Source organism: Pimephales promelas, chromosome 24 (assembly GCF_988280905.1).
Source record: "Pimephales promelas chromosome 24, fPimPro1.hap1.1, whole genome shotgun sequence".
In the NCBI taxonomy this organism is placed as follows: domain Eukaryota; kingdom Metazoa; phylum Chordata; class Actinopteri; order Cypriniformes; family Leuciscidae; genus Pimephales; species Pimephales promelas.
Genome location: NC_142792.1, coordinates 10,801,972 through 10,828,501, shown reverse-complemented (window position 1 = coordinate 10,828,501; position 26,530 = coordinate 10,801,972). Strand labels below are relative to the sequence as shown.

General features: G+C 37.6%; 1 protein-coding gene across 13 annotated transcripts in view; it reads right to left on the bottom strand.

Annotated features, from left to right (window-relative positions):
- Window positions 1–26,530, bottom strand: part of magi2a (membrane associated guanylate kinase, WW and PDZ domain containing 2a) — a 197,158-nt gene that overhangs the window by 136,642 nt on the left and 33,986 nt on the right. For all 13 annotated transcript variants that reach the window (XM_089127201.1, XM_089127205.1, XM_089127202.1 and 10 more), the window contains exon 2: window positions 12,892–13,008. In XM_089127201.1, the coding sequence (XP_088983327.1) occupies window positions 12,892–13,008 (117 nt within the window). The remainder of the gene's footprint in view (window positions 1–12,891; window positions 13,009–26,530) is intronic.

Sequence of the window (26,530 nt, the reverse complement as noted above, 5' to 3'; positions counted from 1 at the left end):
TTACAATAACTGAGTAATTGCTAGGTACTAACCCTGAACCTTCCCCTAAACCTAACCTTAACACATGTAGTTACCTTATACAGTGGGGCCAAAAAGTATTTAGTCAGCCAGTGGTTGTGCAAATTCTCCTACTTAGAATAATACGAGAGGTCTGTAATTTTCATCATAGGTACACTTCAACTATGAGAGACAAAATGAGAAAAAAAATCCAGAAAATCACATTGTAGGATTTTTAAATAATTTATTTGTAAATTATGGTGGAAAATAAGCATTTGGTCACCCAAAAACCAGCAAGATTTCTGGCTCTCACAGACCTGTGAATTCTTCTTTAAGAAGCTCTTCTATTCTCCACTCGTTACCTGCATTATTGGCACCTGTTTGAACCCGTTATCTGTATAAAAGACACCTGTCCACAGCCTCAAACAGTCACACTCCAAACTCAAAAATGATCATGAGAACAGTGAGCAAAAATCCCAGAACTACACAGAGGGACCTGATGAGTGACTTGCAGAGAGCTGGGACCAAAGTAACAAAGGCTACCATAAGTAACACACTACACCGAGAGGGACTCAAATCTTTCAGTGCCAGGCGTTTCCCCCTTCTTAAGCCAGTACGTGTCCAGGCCCATCTGAAGTTTGCCAGAGAGTATATGGGTGATCCAGAAGAGGATTGGGAGAATATCATGTGGTCAGAGGAAACCAAAATAGAACTTTTTTGGTAAAAACTCAACTCGTCGTGTTTGGAGGAAGAGGAATGCAGAGTTGCATCCCAAGAACACCATGAAGCAAGAGGGAGGAAACATCTTGCTTTGGGGCTGTTTTTCTGGAAAAGGGACAGGAAAACTGATATGTGTTGAGGTAAGAATGAACAGGGCCATGTATCGTGAGATTTTAAGCCAAAACCTCCTTCCATCAGTGAGAGCCTTGAAGATGAAACATGTCTGGATCTTCCAGCATGACAATGATCCCAAACAAATGGCCCGGGCAACAACGGAGTGGCTCTGTAAAAAGCATTTTAAGGTCCTGGAGTGGCCTAGCCAGTCTCCAAACCTCAACCCCACAGAAAATTTGTGGAGAGAGTTGAAAATATGTATTGCCCAGCACATCACTGCTCTAGAGGAGATCTGTATGGAGGAATGGGCCAAAATACCAGCTACAGTGAGTGCAAGCAAACCTGGTGAAGACTTACAGGAAACGTCTGTCATTGCCAACAAATGTTATTTTATTGTATTGTGTTATTGTAAATATTTAGTTGAACTTTTGTTTTTGACCAAATACTTATTTTCCACCATAATTTACAAATAAATTCTTAAAAAATACTACAATGTGATTTCCTGGATTTTTTTTCTCATTTTGTCTCTCATAGATGAAGTGTACCTATGATGAAAATTACAGACATCTCTCATTATTCTAAGCAGGAGAACTTGCACAATCAGTGGCTGACTAAATACTTTTTGGCCCCACTGTATTACCCAGTATTTTATAGGTGAGTACACTGTCAAAATACTGTCAAATAAATGTATTTTGTCTTTATGCAAAATTATTTAAATATTTAATTATGTTATTAAATTGGTTTTTTTTTTACATGTTTTTGAGAAACCCTCTCATTTATCTCCAAAAAAATGAAAATCTCAAGTGTATAACAATTGTTGAAGTTTCAGACTCACATTTCTTGAGACACTTAATTCTGTATTCCCACTTAAGGCCTTATCCACATAGAGTTTTCCTTTTGTCTAAAATTCCGGAGAGGAGACAAGCACGTGTGTGTCTGTGTGCGCCTGTGTGTTTGTTGTGATTGTGTGAGTGCATAAGCACAGGTCCAATGGCTTTGAATAATGGATGGGGCTCATGTTTGTTCGAAAGTGCACCATTTCTCCACAGCTGAAATGTGTCGATGCATGAATATTAATGCAGTGGAGTGTTTTGTCCATCCCTACACTACCATCTCACTCCACGTTTATCCCTCTTAGATGCCTTAAAGAGTGGCAAACAACCCCAAATGTCCACTGTCCAAAGATGCACACTTTACTCTCCCCATACAATGGCCACGTCCTGACTGCATGTTTTTCACAACCTTCTAAAACAGCTGGATTCACCTGAAAAGCAAATCACGAGGGATATAACAATTTGCATATGTCTAGAATTTGGCACAGTGTAGACTTTGGATAGACTTCAAATTAGGACCGGGCACCTTGAAGCGAGAGTTATGGGAAGATTTTAGTGACTTTAAAAATAGAAAATTCATTCAAGTTTTCACGTCATTATGTTACCAAACGGCACATTCTGCCCCTTTCCAAATACTACATAGTAAGAAAGGAAATCAAAATGACTTTTAATACTTTAGTACAGTGTGTATGTGATACAAAAAACATAAATAGCCACTGAGTGTCACATGACTTTCAACAGAGGGTAACAAACACACCACAAAGAAATTACTCTTATAAAGTTAAGACTTAAGAGTTCAATCCTCACTCATCAGACCACCTTTTAAAAGTTGGTAATAGCAAGACTTTTTAATTTATCTATTTATCTTCTTTTTTTTAAATGTAGTAAAAACTGTTAAATAATACTGCAATTTAAAATAACAGCTTTCTATTTTAATATATTTAAAAATTAAGTGTATTCCTGTGACGCAAAGCTGAAATTTAAGCATCATTACTCCAGTCTTCAGTGTCACATGATCACTCAATATCAATATCAAGGAAGGAAGGAAGGCAGAGGAAGGAAGGAAGGAAGGAAGGAAGGAAGGAAGGAAGGAAGAGAAAGGAAGGAAGGAAGGAAGGAAGAGGAAGGAATGAAGGCAGAGAAAGGAACGAAGGAAGGGGAAGGAAGGAAGACAAAGGAAGGAAGGAAGGGGAAGGAAGGAAGGAAGGAAGAGGAAGGAAGGAAGGCAGAGGAAGGAAGGAATGAATGAAGGAAGAAAAAGGATGGAAGGAAGGAATGTAGAGGAATGAAGGAAGGAATACAGAAGAAGGAAGGCAAAGGAAGAAATGAATGCAGAGGAAGGAAGAAAGAAAGAAAGAAAGAAAGAAAGAAAGAAAGAAAGAAAGAAAGAAAGAAAGAAAGAAAGAAAGAAAGAAAGAAAGAAAGAAAGAAAGAAAGAAAGAAAGGAAGGCAGAGGAAGGAAGGAAGGTAGAGGAAGGAAGCAAGGAAGGCAAAGGAAGGAAGGAAGGAAGGTAGAGGAAGGAAGCAAGGAAGGCAGAGGAAGGAAGGAATGGAGGGAGGAAGGAAGGCAGAGGAAGGAAGGAAGAGGAAGGAAGGAAGGATTATTTTGAAGAATGTTGGTAAACAGAAAGTTGATGGACCCCATTGACTTCCAGAGTAGCCTAGTAAAAAAAAAAAAAAAAAAAAAATATATATATATATATATATATATATATATATATATAATATAATATAAAACATCAATGGCGACCATCAACTGTCTGGTTACCAACATAGAACGAACATTTAGGACATCCAGTGAAAACCAGAGTCGGTGTTGTTTAGAGTTTTTCATTATGAAAGGCTATTTGGGGTACATGTTCTAAAGGATCACAGGGGCTCTGTGCTGGAGTTGCGCTGTGAGTGTGTTTACTCCAGGATGGTTTGTGTTGTACTCTGGAGATAAGGATATTATAATTGGCTCATTGAGTGTGCTTTGCATTCGACACTGACTGCAGCTGTGTCACACAGGCTTCAGAAAGCCAGCGAGTATGTCAGACTTAGACATCACTGTCAATAGATTAGACCTTATACACAAGTCAACATGTGTGTCTCCACCACAGCATCTGAGATGTATATGGACACATTAAAGAGAGTTTAGAAGATCTGTAATGATGACTAGGACAGGAATATGATCATTTCTAAACCAGACAAGTTTTGTGGCTTTTAGTCCAGCATGTTAGCATTGAGGCTAATATAGATGTTAACATGCTCTTAAAACTTGAAAAAAATACACTTATAGTAAATATAAAAGCTTTCTCTTTCAGGAAAAAGGATAAAATATATTAATGACTCATTTTGTTCGTAAGGGCATACACAATTTTATGATTTGTGATCTTATGCCATCAAATAGCTATTATATATTTTGAAAAGGAAAAAAGGCCTTTGACATGTCAAATACAACTTCTTGTTTCAAAAGGGGAACACACTCATGAAGACAAAATAGGCAATTAAATGCTAAAAAGTGACCGTGTCAGTGATTTTTAAAGTAAGTTGGAAAGGAAAATGGCTGATGGGAATGTCTGGGGAAGTGTGGTCTATTTCTAACCCTGCCACCCTTTCAGGCCTTTCACCATCTCTCTCTTTCGAAGCCACAAATAACTCCCTCTCATCTGGTTACAACAGCCTACACAAGGATAGTTAATCAACCAGGACGGCATAGAAACAAGACACTCCAAATGGGAAAGGGAGAGAAGACTTGAGTTTGGAGCAGGTAAGAAATTGAGATACTTGCATGTTGTGTATGAGCATAAAAAAACCTGGAAAAAAAATAAAAAATAAAAGCTAACTTTAAATTTCATTATAAAATCAAAATAATTGAATAAGACATTCTTTTGCATAAAGAAAAATAGGTGATGCATTAAAGTTCAATGTTTATTTTTAAAATGGAGGAGTTAGAGGAGCATAGTGGAGTTACATGTTAATTTTTGTGCAATTAATTATTATTACTAATTAATAGTATTATTTTAGAGATTTTTAAAGAAAAAAGAAAATAAGCATATATATATATATATATATGAAGAGTTCAGATGCAAAAGCCTCTAAATGTTTTTTGAAATTTTCTTCTAAAATGACCATTTTTATCAAGCTTGTATATTTAAGTTCAATAATTTCACTTAAATGATAATTAATAGGTAATCAAGTGAAATTACTGAACTTACATATACGAGCTTGATAAAAATGATCATTTTAGAAGAAAATTTCAAATGGCACTTAAGGCTTTTGCATCTGAACTCTTCATATATATATATATATATATATATATATATATATATATATACATATATATATATATATATATATATATATATTAGGGCTGTGCAAAAATTAATTGCGATTAATCGCATTCAAAATAAAAGTCTGTGTTTACATAATATATTTGTGTGTGCTGTATATAATTATTTTGTATATATAAATACACAAACATGCATGTACATATTTAAGAAAATGTGTTATTCATATATAAAATATTTATATTTATATAATATAGATTATGTATTTATTTATATATACAGAATTTAAGGTCAAATAATTCTTAAATATATACATGCATGCCTAGGTATTTATATATACAAAATAATTACATACAGTACACACAAATATATTATGTAAACACAGACTTTTATTTTGGATGCGATTAATCGCAATTAATTTTTGCACAGCCCTAATATATATATATATATATATATATATATATATAGAGAGAGAGAGAGAGAGAGAGAGAGAGAGAGAGAGAGAGAGAGAAATTCTCTTCTCTAAAGTGTGTTTGAGTATATCTGCTTTAATGCATCTATATCTGGATGTGCGCCATGTGGCATGAGAAGAGAAACAGTAAAACAAGAAAAATGACCCCTTAGGAGTCCACAAACTTTAACACACACACACACACGTCTTTGGTCTCATTCCATGGCAGACTTCCTCACCAACCTCATCTGCAGTTAAACGCTTCTTCATCTCACACCAGGGGCTCTCACAGTCCCGTCCTCCAATCAGAGCACACATTGCACACGCAACCTGGCCAATTATAGCCCTGTTTCGTAAGAGCTCCCCAACAGCAGCCCCATTCCTGTGCATTCATATAAATGATGGAGGACTGGGTGAAGGAATGAGGTGGAAGGGGAACTAGACGTCACTGGTCTGACGATATGGCAGTTACCATGGAAACCTAAAGCCCTCATCATGGCGCTTGAGTACCACAACCGAGAGAGAAACACAAAGACATGCCAAAAGAGTTACAGAGCTAGAAAGAGCAAAACAGAGGCAAAGATTGACATACAGAGTCAGAGAGGTGGATATAGAGAAAGAAAAAGCCAATCAAAACAACTATAACAGAGATCATACCCGAGACATTCAATGAAAAAAAAAATGACGGTTGCTTGGAAGGATAAATAATAATAATAATAACAAAATTTTTATTCAGGAAGGACTCATTCAACTGATCAAATGTGACAGTAAAGACATTTATAATGTGACAAAATATTTCTATTTCAAATAAAGGCTGTTCTTTGAACGACCTTTACATCAAAAACTCCTAAAAAAAAGTATCATGGAAATACAAAAAAAAAGGAAACTATCCCTTTAAGAAGCAAATTAAATTTTTTGTTTGTGATATTAACGTATCAAGAATACATTTTGTTTTCCTCATCCCATCGGAAAACTGGTTTTGATGGTTTTAAACCTCTTTTTGCCAACAATAAAAGGTTTTGCTAATTATAAAACAAACAAACTTGAGGTAAATTCCCTGAAAACAAGTTTTAAATAAATTTTATCAGGTTTTAAGGATGTTTAGATATTTGTTCTAAAAAATATTCTTTCGATTTGGAAACCCATGATTTTTGCAGTGTGGCAGTGTGTGCAACATTAACCGACAGTTGCGTAGCCAAAGTGAAGACAGGCGAAAAGCAAAGCCATTTCAGGAGACGAGCAAGTTATTAATTTTCGATGAAATATGCATGATAAGGCTAAGAAAGTGTATTGAAGTTACTAGGGTCAATTTTAATTTCATGTTGACTTGAAAGAACCAGATCTTCCACATCCATGACAAATATAATTAAATCCAATTCAAACAGAGTATCTAGGGAATTAATTCATCGCATCAATCTTCCCCTAAATAACGCAATGTGTTATCTCTCCAAAAATGTGAGCCTTGGAAAATATATAATGTAGTTAAATCCATTTTTGATAACTGGAATGATGAAACCGCTTCTTCAGGCTTCTTCAAATAATCAATTTTCAGGAGATCTGAAAATCATATTTCAGGCTTGCGTGGTCTACAATGTTGTTTAAAATCCAAATCAGAGCTTTTGGTTTCAAGGCAGAGACTGTTACATTCAAGTCTTGCTCAATAACAAGGGAGTTATAAAGAACTTTAACTGGCAATTCAAGCTTGTTCAATTTTTCAGGTGTGTGGTTTTGCTCTGAAAATGTGTCAGACTGTTCATGCTGGCGGGTGCTTTGGAAAAAGCCTGATCCACATTTCTGTGTTCTGAAGTGAAAATGAGACCTGCTTCAGTCTTGTTATGAGACTTCAAATGTTCCCTCAAACATTCTGGATTTACAGACTACACACTGACAAACACACCACCCTTAAAAATAGTTCACCAATATTTCACAAAAGGAGAATTCTGCCATCATTTGCTTACGACACGTTGTTCCAACCAATATTTCTTTTGTCCCTTTCAGAGCTTATCAGTCCCTAGTTTAGCATTCATTGTATGAGAAAGAGCACAGTAAACATTCTTCAAAACTTCTCCCTTTGTGTACCAAAAAGGAAATGGGGTTGGAAAGACATGAGGGTAAATAATGGCAGAATTTTTCATTTTTAACTTCTTTAAATGCAAAGATCACTGACGACCTAAGATTGTTGTTCAACATTCACTGCATAGTAAAATATCACACTCTTTCTTGATCTGGAGTATCATTAGGAAGATTTAGGGCTCCAGCTTCAATATTTGACATTAAAGGGTCACTTGGCAACTATTTGAACTTAATAAAACCATTTAGAAATCATTTGAATGGTTCAATAACCTGTTCTGGAGGAAATGGTGACTTTCCCCACTCCCCCCAGCGTCCCTAGGCGGAAAAGCGAGAAACACAAACTGCTTTATGGCAATTCGACATAATTCTATGATACTGTCTATGAAATATTACCCATTCGGTAGACATACTCCACACGATAAAGTTGGCCGGCTCCGATGATAAAAAAATGCACATAAGCAGCAGTAGAGAGCGGAAGGAAGTTGCAGCAAGTGAGTTTTTTTATGACACTACAGGTCCTTCTCAAAACATTAGCATATTGTGATAAAGTTCATTATTTTCCATAATGTAATGCTAAAAATTAAACTTATATATATTTTAGATTCATTGCACACCAACTGAAATATTTCAGGTCTTTTATTGTTTTAATACTGATGATTTTGGCATATAGCTCATGAAAACCCCAAATTCCTATCTCAAAAAAATTTGCATATTTCATCCGACCAATAAAAAAAGTGTTTTTAATAGAAAAAAAGTCAACGTTCAAATAATTATGTTCAGTCATGCACTCGATACTTGATCAGGAATCCTTTTGCAGAAATGACTGCTTCAATGCGGTGTGGCATGGAGGCATTCAGCCTGTGGCACTGCTGAGGTGTTATGGAGGCCCAGGATGCTTCGACAGCGGCCTTAAGCTCATCCAGAGTGTTGGGTCTTGCGTCTCTCAACTTTCTCTTCACAATATCCTACAGATTCTCTATGGGGTTCAGGTCAGGAGAGTTGGCAGGCCAAATGAGCACAGTTATACCATGGTCAGTAAACCATTTACCAATGGTTTTGGCACTGTGAGCAGGTGACAGGTCATGCTGAAAAATGAAATCTTTATCTCCATAAAGCATGAAGTGCTCCAAAATCTCCTGAAAGCTAGCTGCATTGACCCTGCCCTTGATAAAACACAGTGGACCAACACCAGCACCCCAGACCATCACTGAATGTGGGTACTTGACACTGGACTTCAGGCATTTTGCCATTTCCTTCTCCCCAGTATTTCCTCTAGACTCTGGCACCTTGGTTTCCGAATGACATGCAACCTCTGAGCAACAGTCCAATGCTGCTTCTCTGTAGCCCAGGTCAGGCGCTTCTGCTGCTGTTTCTGGTTCAAAAGTGGCTTGACCTGGGGAATGTGGCACCTGTAGCCCATTTCCTGCACACGCCTGTGCACGGTGGCTCTGGATGTTTCTACTCCAGACTCAGTCCATTGCTTCCTCAGGTCCCCCAATGTCTGGAGTCGGTCCTTCTCCACAGTCTTCCTCAGGGTCCGGTCACCTCTTCTCGTTGAGCAGCGTTTTTTGCCACACTTTTTCCTTCCCACAGACTTCCCACTGAGGTGCCTTGATACAGCACTCTGGGAACAGCCTATTTGTTCAGAAACTGAGCACGATGAGAAAACATACCACAACTAAAGTGAAAATCAGCGAAGAAATGACTGGAGTTGCCAAGTGCCCCTTTAAATCGCAAACACTCGTTGGAGATTTAAAGTTTTGAGTAAAACTTGAGGCTAATTGATGCTAACAGGTGCAGTTTATTTCATGATGTATTCATCACATGATTTGTTTTCTAGAAAGACTATTAATAATAGATAGATAAATGTCTATTGGGATACATTTCAAGTGATATACGGCTGGAGTTGCTTTGTTTCGCTGCCATTCACAAATCCTCTCCCGTGGCCTCATGGTGTCCATTGTATGTGCACTTCAGAATCTCAGCAGAGTCTCTTTTGGCATGCTGTTTTTAACGTACTGGGACATGTTCAACTTCGGATGCAGCAAACATGCACAGTGGTCAACATGGATGTTTTAGAAAGACACTATCTGGGTCTCTTGTTCGATATTAGAGGACACTGCATCCCCCATTTATAATAGTGCCTCACGTCTCATTTCTGTAGAGGTTCAATGTCAGTACTAGCAACTTCTAATGTCACCCTGGCTCCTGCCTGTGTGTGTGTGTGTGCGTGTGCGAGCCTAACCTGTCATGGCATCCTAAGCTGTAATAGATCTGCTGCATAATTCATGAGACAGTTCTGTGATTATGAGCATTAATGTCATTACTCAGCAAGCAGCCAATCACGCGACTGATAATGTGATGGCAATGGGGACACATCCTCAACTTCTTCTGGTGTCACTGTCTTTCTGGGATTTACATATACACAAACTCAATTCTGCAGAAATAATATTCTGTGAAATATAAACTCTGTTCCAGCATTCCTAATGGGCTTCAAAGGCAACATCCAAACTGAAATTGACAACCTGTTCTCATGAGAAAAACAAGGTATTTAATGGTATTCGGTCACACGACCTTCGTCAGGAGTATAACGCATATACTCCTGACGAAGGTCGTGTGACCGAAACGTTGTGTGTGAATAAACTTGATTGAAAAGTGCAAGTAATGATAGTGTGCGGGAGTTCCTTATCTGCTTAAATGACTAGCTAGTCTGGTCTTATTATCCGACGCACCTATCACCTGCAGGTGTGCGATGGAGTTTGGTCACTACTTTTTCAAAAGAATAAAAAATAAAATAAAAGAGTCATGTTAAACAATAACTTAGCTCTGAAAGGTTTTGTCAAAATGGAAAAAAAAAAAAAACACCCACTCTCCTCATGATTCTTCTTTTGAAATCAAAATATTGCCCCCGGATGGTAAAATGTTTAATTGCTGCCACAAAGTGAAATTCATTTGATTGCTTAAAAACTCACACTGCGCAACCTGCATTAGTTTAATCGATAACAAATGAATGTGATCGACAAAATTCTTAATGATCAATTATCGATCGTCGATTAATCATGCCCATCCCTATTGCAGACAAAATAGCCCTCCACAGATTTATCAAACAATTATTTTCATTATACTTAAATCCAATAAAGTGTGATATTAGCATGTTGCTAAGAGTTCAGCATGAGAATCGCATAGTAACAATACACATCAGTGATCAATATTTGTCAGTTTCAAGATTATTGGTATGCGCCACACAAAACAGCACTCACGTTTATTGAACAATTGATTCCATTAGCATGGTGTTAAGCTAAGAATGTGACAACATAAAATTAATAGATGAAGTGTCCCATTAGCATATTGCTTGCAAACCACGACAATCGTTGGCAGTCTGAAAACCTTAAGAAATGCACAATTAAGTAAATATTCCTAAAATAAGTGTTCATGTGATCTAAACCATTTTGCAAACATCTTATTAGCTATCATTTTGTAAACAATAAGCAAAGAAAAAACATTGCACACCAATATTGAGTAAAAATCTGGCCACCCTCTTGGAGGAACATTTTCATCCCCTTTTCACATTGAAATTGGCAAAATTAGATGACTTAGAATGCATTTATGCTGGCCACCTTTTGGAACAATCTTCTTGTCGCTAGCACACCTATGATGCCCTTAAAATGATTTCTAAGTAGGCAGCTCACTAGGTTTTGGAAAAGTGCTGTTGCATTACATATGAATGAAAATACATTTGTATGCATGGGTTTTTCCAAACTATCCAATCTTTCTTCCTCTCTACCTCAATCTTGCTCTTCTTATTTCAAGCTATCAGTGTCCTTGTTTCCTTTCCCTCTTGCAAGCGCTCAATGAATCCGACATCTGAGGCATTTCATCTAAGGTCCTCACACCTCATTCTCATTTTTTTATCGTAATCTCTTGTCATCCATCTCTCTCATCTGTATTCTCCAAACAACTCTCTTTCTCCTGGGTACGGATCTCACGTGTTGCTCTCTGGTCTAATGGAATCACAGCTCAGTCTCTCAGCAGGACAGTAATCACTCACACACTCTCTCTCTCTCTCTCTCTCTCTCTCTCTCTCTCTCTCTCTCTCTCTCTCTCTCCCTCTCTCTCTCTCTCTCACACACACACACACACACACACACACACACAACACAAGGGCTTCACTTGAGCAAAATCCTCACAGAAAGTATTGGTGCAGTCAAAAGACAGCATATACTGTGTATTATATCTTTGTCAAATCCCATTTCTCCCAGGCTACACTCACACTGTCAGTTTTTGGGATTGACAACCGCATTTACTTGTCTTGAAATGTCCCGTTGAAACAGCAACGTACCGTAGCGTCTCGAATACAGTCTGAACGTCCAATGGGAGTAATCTCAAAGATTGAAACGTCCACAAAACTGGAAAGTCTTATCACTTTTAATAAGACAAAAGTCCATTGAGCCACACGAATCTCATCATTCAAATCTTCATCAACTGACAGCAGCTTTTATATCTGGGTGGAAAACAGAGCATTTGTGCCACGTTTTAGACTGGATCTAAAACCTTCAGATGAAACAGAACTCTTTTCTCAGGTTTCTCGCACTGTATGACGTTGTAGTCTGGTAACGTTCACACAGTCTGGGTTTTACAAGAATGCGTTTGTATGTCCTGATAATTTGAGTTCGGTTCTAGAAAGCGGTTGTCACTCCCATAAATAACTGAGCTGTGTGTGAACCTCACCTTAACACTGCTAGAAAGCACCCAAAACAAACTAACAACCAACTGACCCTTCGCAGGGAGTTTGATTGACAGCCAATCTGACCAATCATAATACACCATCCGCCAAATCCACCAAAAACGGAGTGTACTGACCTCTTTTTGCAGTTAAAACAACATTCCTTATGTTCATTCATGTTTATTTGATGCTATAAATTAACTAGAAGGAAGAGATGATAGGTTCATGAGCAGCTTTAACTGAGACTCTACACTACAGCGATCTGTTAGACACATTACACATTATTGTTCAATTACCAAATTTGAAAATTGAGACTTTGTTTCATTTCAAAAGTAACCTGGTCTGTCCTGTCTGTCAGTGCATTGTCTCCGCAATGTATTTTGCACTGCGTGAGAACATAGTGGGGCGTGAGAGTGGCGTAGCTTGTTGGACATAGCAACAGTAACTAAAGGGGGCGGGTCTTTGCGAATGGTCAATTACCAACATGCTAGAAACCACAAAGTGCATCCTATCAAGGCCTTATCAAAGCCTTGCCAACCACCCAAGCATTGTGGCGGCATCATTGCAATGTTCCAAAGAATTTGATGCATGTAAAATCAAGTGCTCCAACAATATCAGCCAGGAATACATCAATAAATGTCCATGAAAAGGCCAAGCCAGTGAGAACAGCAGTGTCGAAGGTTAAGGAAATCAGGAAGAGTTACTCACAGGGTACTGTTCGAAGATAGAGGTTGTCCCGAATAATTTGTTGCAGCTCGTGGTCTAAAGATCCCTTCTGGAATCGCAGGTTGAGATACTGCCTGAGATCTTTATCCACAACACCTCCTGTAACACACACACACACACACACACAGGCAGTTAGATGACCCTCTACCCTGATACAATCTCATCTGATAACCGGCTCCTTGCCGTTTACTTCACATTCACAATAAACTCTGTGAAGAAATGCTTTTGTGTGCAGTTTTTCTGTGGTAATAAAGGACTCCATTACGTGAATGTGTGTGAGGCTGTTCTATTTTCCAAGGAAAAGGCCTGACAATACTGCAGCAAACCATCATTTAGTCACTTGATACAAAAACCTAACCTCAAAGCCATCGCCTGAAGAGCTATGAGAAACGTATGTGATGGTTTCCGTTTTGTTCTGAGGTCAAAAATCTTTTTCATGCTTTTAAGAGGGTCATTCCTTCCGGTTTTGTTTATTTCCCATAGATATAAACACAACAAAAGTCATGGATACAGACATATTGATATTTTTTTTTTCTAGAAAAGACTTGAAATCTGAACACATAAGTGTGCCGGGATCCCCATGAGCCACTTCAGTAATAAATACACACACACACACACACATGTCGTCATCATTATTACATCCTGTGATGAAATGGGGAGGGGATTCTCTTCAGAAAATGTGCTTTATCAGCAGACAGACAGAGAAGAATGAGAGGGGGGTTGAAGTGAAAAACAGAGATAGACCTATAAGTGAATAGGGAAAAAGCCAGTGAAATATAGAGCCACCCCAAGCCACATTAACAGCATTTCTACAAATTTTTTCTCCCCCCAAAAAATCAAAACCAAAGAGTATTAAGTAAATTAAATCACAGTAAAGCTAAAATCCTTAAAGGGCCAGTTCACCTAAAAATAAAAATTTGGGAAAGCATAAATTCGATGGCGGTGTGTCGCATTAACAAGTATCAAGACTAGTGCAAACAAACAGCATTTCTCCAAATTCCTCAATACTTCCAACAAACAATTTTATTTCAAAGAGCAATAAGTTAATTTCACAGTAAAGCTTAGAAGTTCACCCAAAAATGAACATTAAAGTGTTTGAAAATTAGAAAAGAAATACTCAAATCCTTCCAACCAACATGAAAAAAACAGTACCGAACCATACATCTTTAAAGGGCCAGTTTACAAAAATTTTACATCTTAGCGTGTGTATATTAAAACTTGCCGTGTCAAATTCAGGACTAGTGAGAACATACCGAATTTCTACAAATTTCTAAATTATTCCAACAAACAAGTTTTTGAAATGCAGTAAGTACATTTCACATCCTTAAAGGGACATTTTACCAAATTCTTAGTGTGCAATGCATTCGTACTCTCAGAGTGATACATTGTTATCCGTCAAGTTTGATTATGCGCATATACAAAGAAGATTTGAGATCTACGGTGGAACGTACAATTCAGATAATACAGACTTAAATTTAGACCTGTTCCTCACACACAGTGATCATATATATTCAGAAGACTTGGAATGCACAAATCATATGGACTTCTTTTAATGATGCTTTTATGGCATTCATTGACAATCCCAGTCCCCATCGACTTGAAGGATGACCACGGCTATCAAACTAAATTTTAGTCTGTTTCTAATTTAAAACTATCATATGACTTTTATAAGACACACAAGCCCAACAGATGACTTGCATATTGCTTTTATACTTCTGTTAGCTTTTTGGAGCTCAAAATCTCTAGTCCCCATCCACTTTCATTGTATGGAAAAGGGCAGCATGAACATTTTTCAAAATTTCTTCTTTTGTGTTCCATACAAGGAAAGGGGTTTAAAAAAAAAAGTAATACGTTCATTTTTGGGTCAACTTTTCTTTAAACCATAATTGAAATGCACATAAGCTGGTTGAAACGCAAAACATCACAGGTGCAGTCACATGTCGTCAAAAAAAAGGTAAGGACACAGTATAGAAAAAAAGACTTCGTACTATGTAACTGAGCACATGTGGGTGTCAGAAACCAGTTTTCCATGCTTCACATGTGCACCCACCAAACACACACATCACCTATCGATTCATGTATGCACACTGGTGGATATAAGAACTCCACGTAGAACAAACTCGATGCGTCTAGAATAACCTACTTCAGACGTACTGGTTAACTAAACATGACAATCAAGCTATTTACACACACACACAATCAGTGAAAACCTCAAATCATGTGTTAAAATCCAACACAGATCATCAGCACACAGTTCTGTCTGGATGACACAGAGCAGGAAATTCACAGCAAATGACACACAAATTGATGAGTCTCACACACTCAGTGCCATGAAGAGAAATAAATAAAGACTGCAGACCCTGAAGCACCCCCCACACACATGCACACACACACACACGTTTCGTCGACTCACAGAGCGCAATGGAACGGCACTTCTTTTGCACGGTTCAGCCAGATGTTGCAGGCGATGATTTGAGCGTGTCTGTGATTGCATGCGTGTGTGTGAGTGTGTGCAGTCCAGGTCTCCACAGGTCTGTGGCCACAGTGTGCCGGTTTCCTAGCAGCGTTAGATGGGTTCAGTGCTACAGGCAGTCTCCCTGCATGTTGCCGTAACAGAGAGTGTCGCTCTGCAGTGACCGAGAGAGAGAGACAGAGAGAAAGAAAGAGAAAGAGAGGTTGAGCACTGAGACGCTGCAGAAGAAACGTGCTTTAACAGTGGGAACCTATCACAAAGCTCTCTCTCCCTGTGTATGAGATGGAGAATGGGAAGAGATTCATCGCCCTCTATGGGAGAACTGGAGATGAGCAGCATAGATGAACTAGATAGCAAATACAATCTGATTTGCTGCTCAAGGAACATTCATTATTATTATTATTATCAATAAATAGTTGAACTGCTGATTATTTTTATGTAAATCATGATACATTTTTACAGAATTCTTTGAATAGAATGTACTAAATATTAAATATTAGTGCTAAATAAAAACTAAATACTTGTAACATTCTAAAATGTCTTTGTCAGTTTTGATCAATTTAATATATCAATTTCAATTAAAATATCAATTTTACAGAAAAAAAGTACTAATTTCTATCCTACTGACTCCAATGTTTTGAATGGTAGTGTTCCTTCACAACAGAGCAAAGTAACCAATATTTTGTATCAAGATTTTGAAAAATTAAGGTGGTTGTAGAGGAAATGCTTACATACACACTGGCTGCATCAGAAATTGCATACTTCCCTACTATATAGTAGGCGAAAAAATTCTGTAACAAAAGGAGTATGTCCGAATTCACAGTACTCATAAAAGCGTAGGCAAAAACAACCCGGATGATCTACTTCTTCCGGCGAGATTCTGAAGTGCGCATTTGATAGACACTTTACTATCCCATGAGGCCACGGGAGAGGACTTGTGAATGGCAGTGAAGCGATGTAGGTCACATGATAATGATGTAGTACGTCCAGATCACATTCATACTACACACTCATACTATACAGAAAGTACTTTTTAAGCGGCTGTGCAGTAGCCTATTTACTTATCCAAAATAAGTATTACCTACTCAACTTTTAAAGAAACAGTAATATTTCCATATTTACATTTACCATTCTGGATGACTGTTTCTTATTGATGGAGGGCATATTTAGTTTGATAGTTACATGAACAAGATAGAACGCATATCGACTGCTTAGACCTCAAGATCCATCACAACTCTGAGCTTTAGTTTGTCTTCCAAATTAGCAATGTTCGAGTTGCATTTGTTCTCTTAGATAATGAAAAATGCTGTGTTTGAAACTTTGGGAACACTTTCAAGTGATATTTTAGACAATTCTTTTTAGTTATTGGAAATGAGCCATCCAAACAAACTACTCAATGATATGCACTATAGTATATATATATATATATATATATATATATATATTTTTTTTTTTTTTTCTCAGAATTCTAATAATTTTGACCCAATGACAGGAGCAGAGGTCAAGAGAGGTCCAGATCTGTCTTCTGTTTTAGACAAGAACTTCAGAATCAGCAGCTCAACTTACTTTTCAAAGTTTCAAAGGATTTCATAAAAACCCACACAAAATGAGTAAGTGAAGTGTTCAGGGTGCCATTGCCCTTGAGTGAGCACAGAGCACATGATGAAGAACAGGTGCCATCAGAACCCCCAGAGAGAGGGAACAGACTGTATTGAATTCTCATAACGTCCCACAGCTGCTGCTTTCACCTCAGTGCCAGAAAGTACATCTTCTCAACTCTTTTCACATGGTTACTTAGGCTATAGAGTGCCAAAGTTATGACGTCACTTTGTAGGCCAAAACCCCCGGTAGTGAGTTAGTATTTTAGCACTTCCGGTTCCATCGCTCTAAAGTCTATGGGTTTTTTGAATGGGTTTTTGCTAAATCGTCTGAAATAATGTCTGTGGTTAATACAGTCTCTAAATATTTTCGGGTTTTGATCTATGACATAAAACACACCAGTTATAACCTGCTTAAACTTTATATAGGCTTCAAAATGTATACATTTTGGATTAACTTGTAAAGATTATTACACACTGACACACGTTATTCGTCAGCTTTTTTCAACGCGTTTTTTGTGTTCACACCCAAGTGATTTTTGCTTGAGAGAACATGCAAATTCATTCCCTGACATTAGATGGCGCCCATTTGCTCTGCAATACCACTCCATAACAGTTCTCTTTTATCAAGATGTGTGTAGTCCCTGTCGCGTTTGTCATATAGTTCTTTATGTTCTAACACCAAGGAGACCAGCAGCTCTACATTCATCTTGCCTTGCATCTTCCTCGTCTTATTTCTTCCTGGCAGTGTAGATGGCGACGCTATTGGCGTAGATCTTCTTCTCCATTACGTATGTGTGCTCGGCAAGACCGTTTTGTGTTTGAGTGCCCCCAAGTTGTGTTTTACTGTAACTTCAGAAGCTCCAAATACGTGAGCAAAAGCGGCAATCTCATTTGTCGGATATTTTTTCAAACTAAAAACATGAACCCGAGGCGTACAACACTTTTCAGCGTGGCGTTTTCCGTGTCGGTGTGCACACTCACATTGGCGCCCTTTGTTTAGTCACGAGGCGTTAAACGTCGGCGAACATCGCGCGTGACATTCGTCCCGGTGTGATAAGGCCTCAATCTCGAGAAAACTTTTTGTGCGCAAAAACAAACAAAAATAACGACTTTATTTCAACTATTCATTTACTTCTCTCTCTGCCTCGAGTCAGGTTACTAGTTTAATAACGTAAGCTTCTGTTATTGTACATCACACGCATCACACACATGACCAGCGTCGGCCAATAGTGAGCCTACGTGTGACGTAGCTCTACGCTATCACACTACGTTAACTGACTAGAGGCGCATAGAGAAGGAAGTGAATAGTTGAAATAAAGACGTTATTTTTGTTTGTTTTTGCGCACAAACGTATTCTCGTCGTTTGATAAAGTTAAGATTGAGCCACTGTAGTCACTTGGACTATTTTAACGATGTCTTTAATAAGTTTTCGAGGCCAGCAAGTTTCAATCCCTCAAGAAGCCTATGGACTAGTATGGAGGAGTGATCCAGCTCTCAGATTTCATCAAAAATATATTAATTCGTGTTCTGAAGATGAACGAAGGTCTTACGGGGTTGGAACAACACGAGGGTGAGTAAATATACTGACAAAATTTTTTGTCAGTTTTTATTTTTGGGTGAACTAACCCTTTAACAATGTCGATTTCTGAGTAAATGAGCATATTTTTTTTCCTGACACCAGTCCATTAATTAACTAATATATTATATACTAGCTTCAGTCTCAGACGTCACACCCACAGACTGTCGGCTGAACGTCTGATCTGATTGGTTGGTTGACTGGTTGAATTCTACAGGATGTCCGTGAGTCTCATTCTTTAACGGTCCGACTGGAAACAAAGATGCCGTGATGCCCATGGAAGAAGAACGCCTTCATGTTTACAACTGTGACAATGAGAACTTTTTTCCCCAAAGTATGTAAAGAACGTGAAGTTTGCAGCATTGACAGCATTGAGAGCATTGACAGCATTGTCGCAGCATTGAGTTTTACACACTAGCCTGTCACACCAGCCAAAGCGAGCTGTGATTGGTGGCTTAACATGTCCGTCAGACGTCCTCTGAAGATCTGGCTACGTGAGACTAATGCAGACCTAGTTATACTTTTGGCTGGTGGCTGACAGCCAGTAAAAAAACTACATAATTCGTGTGTTATCACTCTCACACGCAAAAATACAAAACAAACAAGTGAGCAACATCTGGTGAGTTAACATGTTTCACACTCACACCGTATTAAATCATAAAATCATTATTTGCCACACGCATCAGCACAGCACCTTTTAGCCCAGCAGGCAGATGTAGCACTTTATTATAGTTTAATGTGTCTGTAATGACTCTGTGTGTGTGCGTGTGTGTGTGTGTGTTTATACGTGCCCCCATATTTGGAGTGGGCATCAGGAAGACAGCTGTTTAGATAATAAGCCTCTAATTAGAAGAGAGGGACTGAGCTGAAAGCCTGTGAGCAGAGATGCAGTGTTGAGGAATGTAGAGTCTTACACTACTGCATTACTCAAAACATGAATCAATGTCATATAAGTGTCCATGATGAAGAAAAAAAGAAAGAAATACAAAATGAAAAACATTTTTGATTTTATACCGCTTTTAACAGAATCTTAAATGTATTGACTGAAATGTGATGTGTTGTAACAGTCAAAGAAAAAGCAAAACCATTTTTTTATTAGGCTACACATTGAAAACACGTTAGAGTACACATACAGTATAATCATTTTCTTCAAAAACAAAAAGCATTTTTAACATATAGCGTACTACAAGTCATCATGGATTGACCTTTGTCTTGCCATTTTTTTTTTCTTTTTTACTAACTGAAATAATAATAAAGATTGTGGAACACAAAAGTTTTGTTTTTAAGAACTATATTACTTTACTTCTTCAGTATTAAACCAGGATAGGAATGATATAAAGTCGCGTTTGCGAGCATTAAGTCAGAATTGCCGGATATAAAGCTCGCATTTGTGAGAAATAAATTCAGAAAACGTACTTTTTTCTCGCATGTACAAATGTATATCTCGCAATTCTGACAGATTTTTTCATTTTTATTTAGAAATTTAAAACATGCTAATGTTATTGGGTCTATTTCACTAAAAGAACGTTTTAATAAACCATATAAACATGTTAAAATGACATTTATAGCATAGATATTTTATCTTATTTGTCATCAGAGTGACGAAAGGCTGTAAAGCAAAGGTTGTACAGAATACCCTTATATGGATATTTAGATTTATAAGTTTATGCAAATTACTGAACTTGTTTACGATTAATACAAACAATTATTAGAAAGACTCATTGTTTGAATTAAAATTGTAATGATTTTTTTTAATCAGTAAACACCAAAAAATAAACATTGACCCTACAGTCTCATACTCTCCTGTGATAAAGTGTCTTGTCAGAGATGTCAATCATGTTCTCTACATATAGTATAGCCTAGAGTCTGGCGGAACATAGAAGTCTATCTTGAGTTGTGTCTAAAACACACACACACACACACGAGCACATAGATTCATCTCTCACACTGGGAGTGGCGTTAGAGCGGCTAATAGAAAATGTCCATCATCCTCAGCGCTGCAGAAGGAGCTGCAGCCTCCATCATTTACACAACACACACACACAGTCGCTGTGTTTCGTGGCTCATTTTACAGATATCACACAATGACAAGTTTATAAAATACTAGTGACGTCTATGTGGAAAAATAAAGATCTTGTGTGCAGTGTAATAACCCTAAAATTAAAGGGCAGAAAGGTCCTTTTAAGTGTCACATTTGTCATAAATGATCAGGCTTGTTTAAATTATAATTGTGAACTGTGCATGTGTGTGTGTGCCTATGCCTTAACAATTAAATAGGCTATTAAATAACACTATCTTAAAAAGCGTTTCTGTTTAATACTAACTCTAAAATTTGCCAAAGAGACATATAAGATGTATGAGGAGATTTTACGCTTGTCTTTTATTTAGTGCTTGTCATTTTCTCTCTCGTTTGTTCTTAAATCACACTATGTTGTATCTGTCTTTTCAAACGAACAATTCTAATCAGGTCAGCTAATATCAGTTAAGTTAATATCACCTTGGTTCATTCCAATTCAGTTCAGATAAGCTCAGAACAGCACGCCACTTTAGTCCAGCTTATCTCAGTAGACTTCAGTAAGTATACAGCTCAGTTTGGTTCAGTTTAGTTCAACACAGTTCAGTACAACTCAGTTTAATTCAGTTCAGCCAAGTTTAGAGCTGCATTTCCCAAAAGATGGTAGAGATCTCAGATCAGTTCAGTACAGTTCAGTAAAGCTCAGTTCCATACAGTAAATTCAGTTTTCTGTTTACTTCAGTACAGCTCAGCTGGATTTAATTTAATTCAATTCATTTCAGCAGTTTAGTTCAGTTCAGTTCAGTTCGGATCAATACAGGAGAACGTCCCAGTTTCCTCCACCTCAGCTTAATTCAGTTGAGCTCAACATCAGATCAGTTCACAACATTCAAATCAGTTCAGGTTATTTCAATTCAGCTCAACTCAGTCCAGCTTCGTTTAGTTTAGTTCAATTCAGTGCAGTCCACATTACTCAGTTCAATACAGCACAGTTCAGATCACATCACATCACTAAAGCACAATTAAGATCAGTGCAACTCACTTCAAATAGTTCACAGCTCAGTTATAGTTCAATTCAGAACAGCACAGATCTACTCAGTACAGTTTAGCTCTGTTTGGTTCACTGAGGCCATTCAAAACAATTGAATTTAAAAGGTTGAGTTAAATCCAGCAAAGTTAAATTAGCATGATTATTTATTGTAGTACTGCCAAGTAATCTCTTGTTTGTCTCATATCTTGTCTCCGAGATGTCTGATTGTAATAGAGCGCACTGGATTGTGGTTGATTACCATACACGCTGTTACCACTGTTACTGCAAGAACGGCTCCTTTAAAAATGTACCAAACCACAGAGCATCTGGCTAGCATGCCTACCTTACGTCTTTATGAGTTCCCGATGAGCTCAAGTCCCAGGAGCATCACCAGCCATAAAAAACCAAGAAAACTACTGACATGAAAAATCATATCTTCATATCTCCAGCTGTAGAGCACAGGGAGCGTTATTATCCTTGTTCTGTCTCTCTCTCTCCCTCTCTCTCTCTCTCTCTCTCTCTCTCTCTCTCTCTCTCTCTCTCTCTCTCTCTCTCTCTCTCTCTCTCTTCTCTCTCTCTCTCTCTCTCTCTCTCTCTCTCTCTGTGTGTGTGTGTGTGTGAGCCAAACAGTCAAAGACCGTGATCAAAGACAGTGTTTATGTGTAGAGATCAGGGTGGAGATGCTGTAGTCGTAGCTATCAAAGACCTGTCTCATCACATGACACACGCCGCCCGGCAGAATCTCATTAGCCAGTCTTTTGACATGAGGCAAAAAAAAAGTCTGGTCCTCAATTCAGCTTATTCTGGCCAACAATCACCCATTTACACAGGAAAAGTTATTTTTTTAGATGCAAAATGTAAACTGGCACAGTCTTTTTATATTATGTTCCATTTATGGGTTGGATTATTTGAAATAGACTGTAGCACAATAATAGATGGGCAAGGTTACATTAAATCAAAACTGTAGTATGGCAGTCTCCATGAATTATATATTTAAAAAAGTAAAGAAAAAGAAAATGTGTCTATCGAACACATTAACCTCTGATATTTCACAGACTTAACTAAGGCAACAATAAAGTTCTACTTGTGATACTAAATGTCTCAAAAACTGAAACCTTGCAAATCAGAGATTAGTTATATATATATATATATATATATATTCACTTTCATTTTAGTTGTAGTTTTAGTGTTTTTTGTTTTTGTCATTTGTATTACTTTTTTACATTTCTATTTAGCTTTATTTTTATTTCAGTTTTAGTCATTTTAGTACTTTCAACTTCATTTATTTCAATTAGTTACAAAGACGACAATCATTTTTTGTAGATTAGTTAAAAATAATAACACTGCCACCAACACTGACACGTTACTAAACAAAGCATTGTTTTTTGCACACTAAATTACATGCAAATACTATTCACTTTCCAGCTATATAGAGCAATAAACAGATGAAAACTAGCTTAGCTCACTAACAATTCAGACAAATTAATTCTTAACTTCTTTCGAGACTGGCCAACAACATCTTCCATAAGACGTTGGTACAATAATGTTACAATTTAAATTAACTGATGACAAATTACATTTACAAATGAATTCTACAAACAAACACTTCTACAGAGGTTTTGAAAAAGATTCTTAGTCTATTTCATCTTTCACTGAAAGTGAAATGTAGATATCAGCTGCTACCCTCCATGAGGAGCACCTATTGATCCATTTTTTATCATGCAGAGAGAGAACAAGAGGAACGGAGCTGGATGGCAAGAAAAAAAGGGGGAGAAAATCAATGAAAAGCTTCTTAATTAGTCTTTAATATAAAATCGAGCTCCATCGCTTCGAGCCACTGTTAAAAGGTCTTTGAGGTAGATATCTACAGCCAGTTACCATAAAGGTACATGTATACCATAGAGGCTCTATGTATAAAAATTATGTATTGATTACAACCAGCTAAACTGCGACTCCTTGAGTGACCCTTATTATCTAAGAGACATTCTAGACGAGAATAAACTGTGAATAACCTATAACCATACTTTATGCTGATAGTCAGAACTCAGAATCATCTTGTTAACACAATCCTATAAGTTGAATGTGTAACTGATCCAATTTAAACACATTCGCCTGCTCAAAGCCAATTAGAGCAAAGTCATTGCTGTTCAGATGTTCCCTCTGCTTCTGAGAAATCCTGCTGACCAGCACATTAGCAAACAGTGACCACAGGACATACAGCACAGCCTGTGAAACCAGACTCATTATAGGAAAGAAAGAAAGAAAAAGAAAGGAACGAACCAACGAACAAACAAACGAACAAACAACGAACGAACAAACAAATGAACAAACAAACAAACTGAAAATTGTGTCATCATTTGCTTTACGGAAAGCACGTTTAGTCCGTACGTTTAGACGCTAACCGCGCGTCACCGTTTACATCGGGATATTGCAAATCCATGTATCCAAGAGAAACTCTCTCTGCTCACGCATGTAAACGGGTTATTCCTGTTTCAGAAACCCGAATAGTTGCATTGAAAATCAGTAAAATGAGTAAAACTTCAAAATGAAAACTGAATAGATATATATGAAATAATTCAATTAAGCAAATCTAACATAATAGTTTTTGTTTACATAATATATATATATATATATATATTATAATTATATCACATGTCTCTGCGTGTGTATATACTGTACACACACACACACACACTTCTTTCTTTTTATCTTTCATTGAGGCACTATCTCTTTAACAATCAGCATTAACAGCCTGCACTACTTCTGAAATTAAGAAACAGAGCTGAATTCATCTCCACCGACAGAAAAACCTTAATCCTAAACCATAAACCTAATATCTCAGGCTTTTCTGCATTTGAAATCCTGTAAGCCAAAAAGGCAACATTGTGTCTCCTAAGCCCAGCCTTGTATCCAATACACTGCAGTTTCTTTAAGGCAACACTTGCAGGTGTCCTGCATCGCCCAAGAGCCCATTAGCTTTCTCTAACCATGCATTGTTGCTGGAATCTCATTAATAGAGACATAAAGTGACTAGCATTGATTGGGGGTTGTTGGGTCAGAGTGGGTAAATTTTAAATTCAGCCATAGTCAGCACATCTCCATTTGTCTAGAGGTAATTATGCCATACCAAGGCAAGGCTTTGTGAATCAAGTCAGACACAATTTGAGATGGCAGGCCTGAAGGAATACTAACAGGAATACTTTATATGAATGAAGTAATTTGATATTCTTAATCAATCTTTCCGCAAGGTTTCTCTAAAACCTAGAACGTCCATCTGAAATATTTGCCCATTGAGATGTACAGTATGTCACATTTCGATAGTCTATTACATGCCTGCTGTAAGAAAAAATGTGATTTAAGTAACTTTAAAATGCGGCATGGTGGGTTGGTCTGAGTATTTGAGAAACTACAGATTTACTGTGATTTTCACACTAAACCTTTTGGTTTACAGAGAATGCTGCAAAAAGAGAAAAAATCCAGTGAGCGGCACTTCTGTTGGTGAAAATGCCTTGTTGATTGCCAGAGGTCAGAGGAGAAAAAGCACCCATTACAAGCGAGTTCTGCCAAAGAGCATCTCTGAACGCACAACATGTCAAACCTTGAAGCAGATATGCTATAGCAGAAGATCATGCCAGTACTTTCAGCTGAGAACCAGAAACTGAGCCTACAATTCAGTCAGGCTCATCAAAACTGGACAATAGAAGATTGGAAAAACGTTGAGTCCCAATTTCCGATGTGACATTCAGATGGTAGGGTCAGAATTTAGTGTAAACAACATGAAAGCATGGATCAATCCTGCCTTGTATCAACGGTTCAGACTGGCGCTGGTGGTGTAATGGAGTGGGAGTTGTTTTCTTGGCACACTTTGAGCTGCTTAGCAATTGAGCATCATTTAATAACCACAGCCAACCTGAGAATTGTTGCTGACCATGTCCATCTTCCAATCTTCTGATGGCGGTTTACAACAGAAAGATCAAAAAGCTCAAATTAAATCGTTTCTTGAACATGATAATGAGTCCACTAAACTCAAATGGCTTCCACAGATGCTCAATTGATAAACGTGTTATTTAATCAGAAATGCCACCCATATACACATCAGCTTTCAGGTTATCACACAGTTTTTTGTTCTTAGAGCACAAAAAAAGCATTGTCTGAGTTCATAAAACCCTCACACACTACCCGAGGGGTGTGTTGAAGTGTCTGTGGCGAGGGCTCATCAGTAAGTGAGGGTGTAAATCACCTATCATCTATATGCAGATGAAATCAATTCAACCACTGTGCCTCACGCCTGCTGAACATCATTTAATTGATGTTCCTCTGTAATGCTCGCAACGACAGCCTGATTCACTCCATGCGCTCATGTGCACATTCACACATACGTATGTGTACCAAAAACATAAAGACACTGAAACGCAGGGCAGACAAAATCAGGGAAATAATTAGAAGTAATCAGAGAGCATGACAATTTCTGAAAAATGCCCTCAAAAACTCTCACAAACACACGCTGGTAGATTAATAGGATACAGAGATGGCTTGCTGAACAGATGAGCGGTGTTGTACAACACTAAATGTCACAATGACGCTTGTATTGGTACAATAATAAGAAATGTTGACGGTTTCTCATACACCATTTGCATAAATTAATTCAAGTAATGTTCTGAAACCGCTCAGCTGCGCGCCAAACAGGTGTGTTCCTTCATGCTACCAAAAAACCCCATTGAAGCATGTCTATGGTAGCAGCAGAAGAAGAAAAAATATTTTTTGGTCAAACAAAAAGTCGAACAGAGCAATTGCTGCGTTCAAGTTATAACAAAATGATCATATTTAGTGCAAAAAGAAAATTTGTTCAAGGTGTTCATTTTACTTAAAAAAACAAACAAACAAAAAAAACATAAATCTCTTGAACATACATAAACACATAATTGTG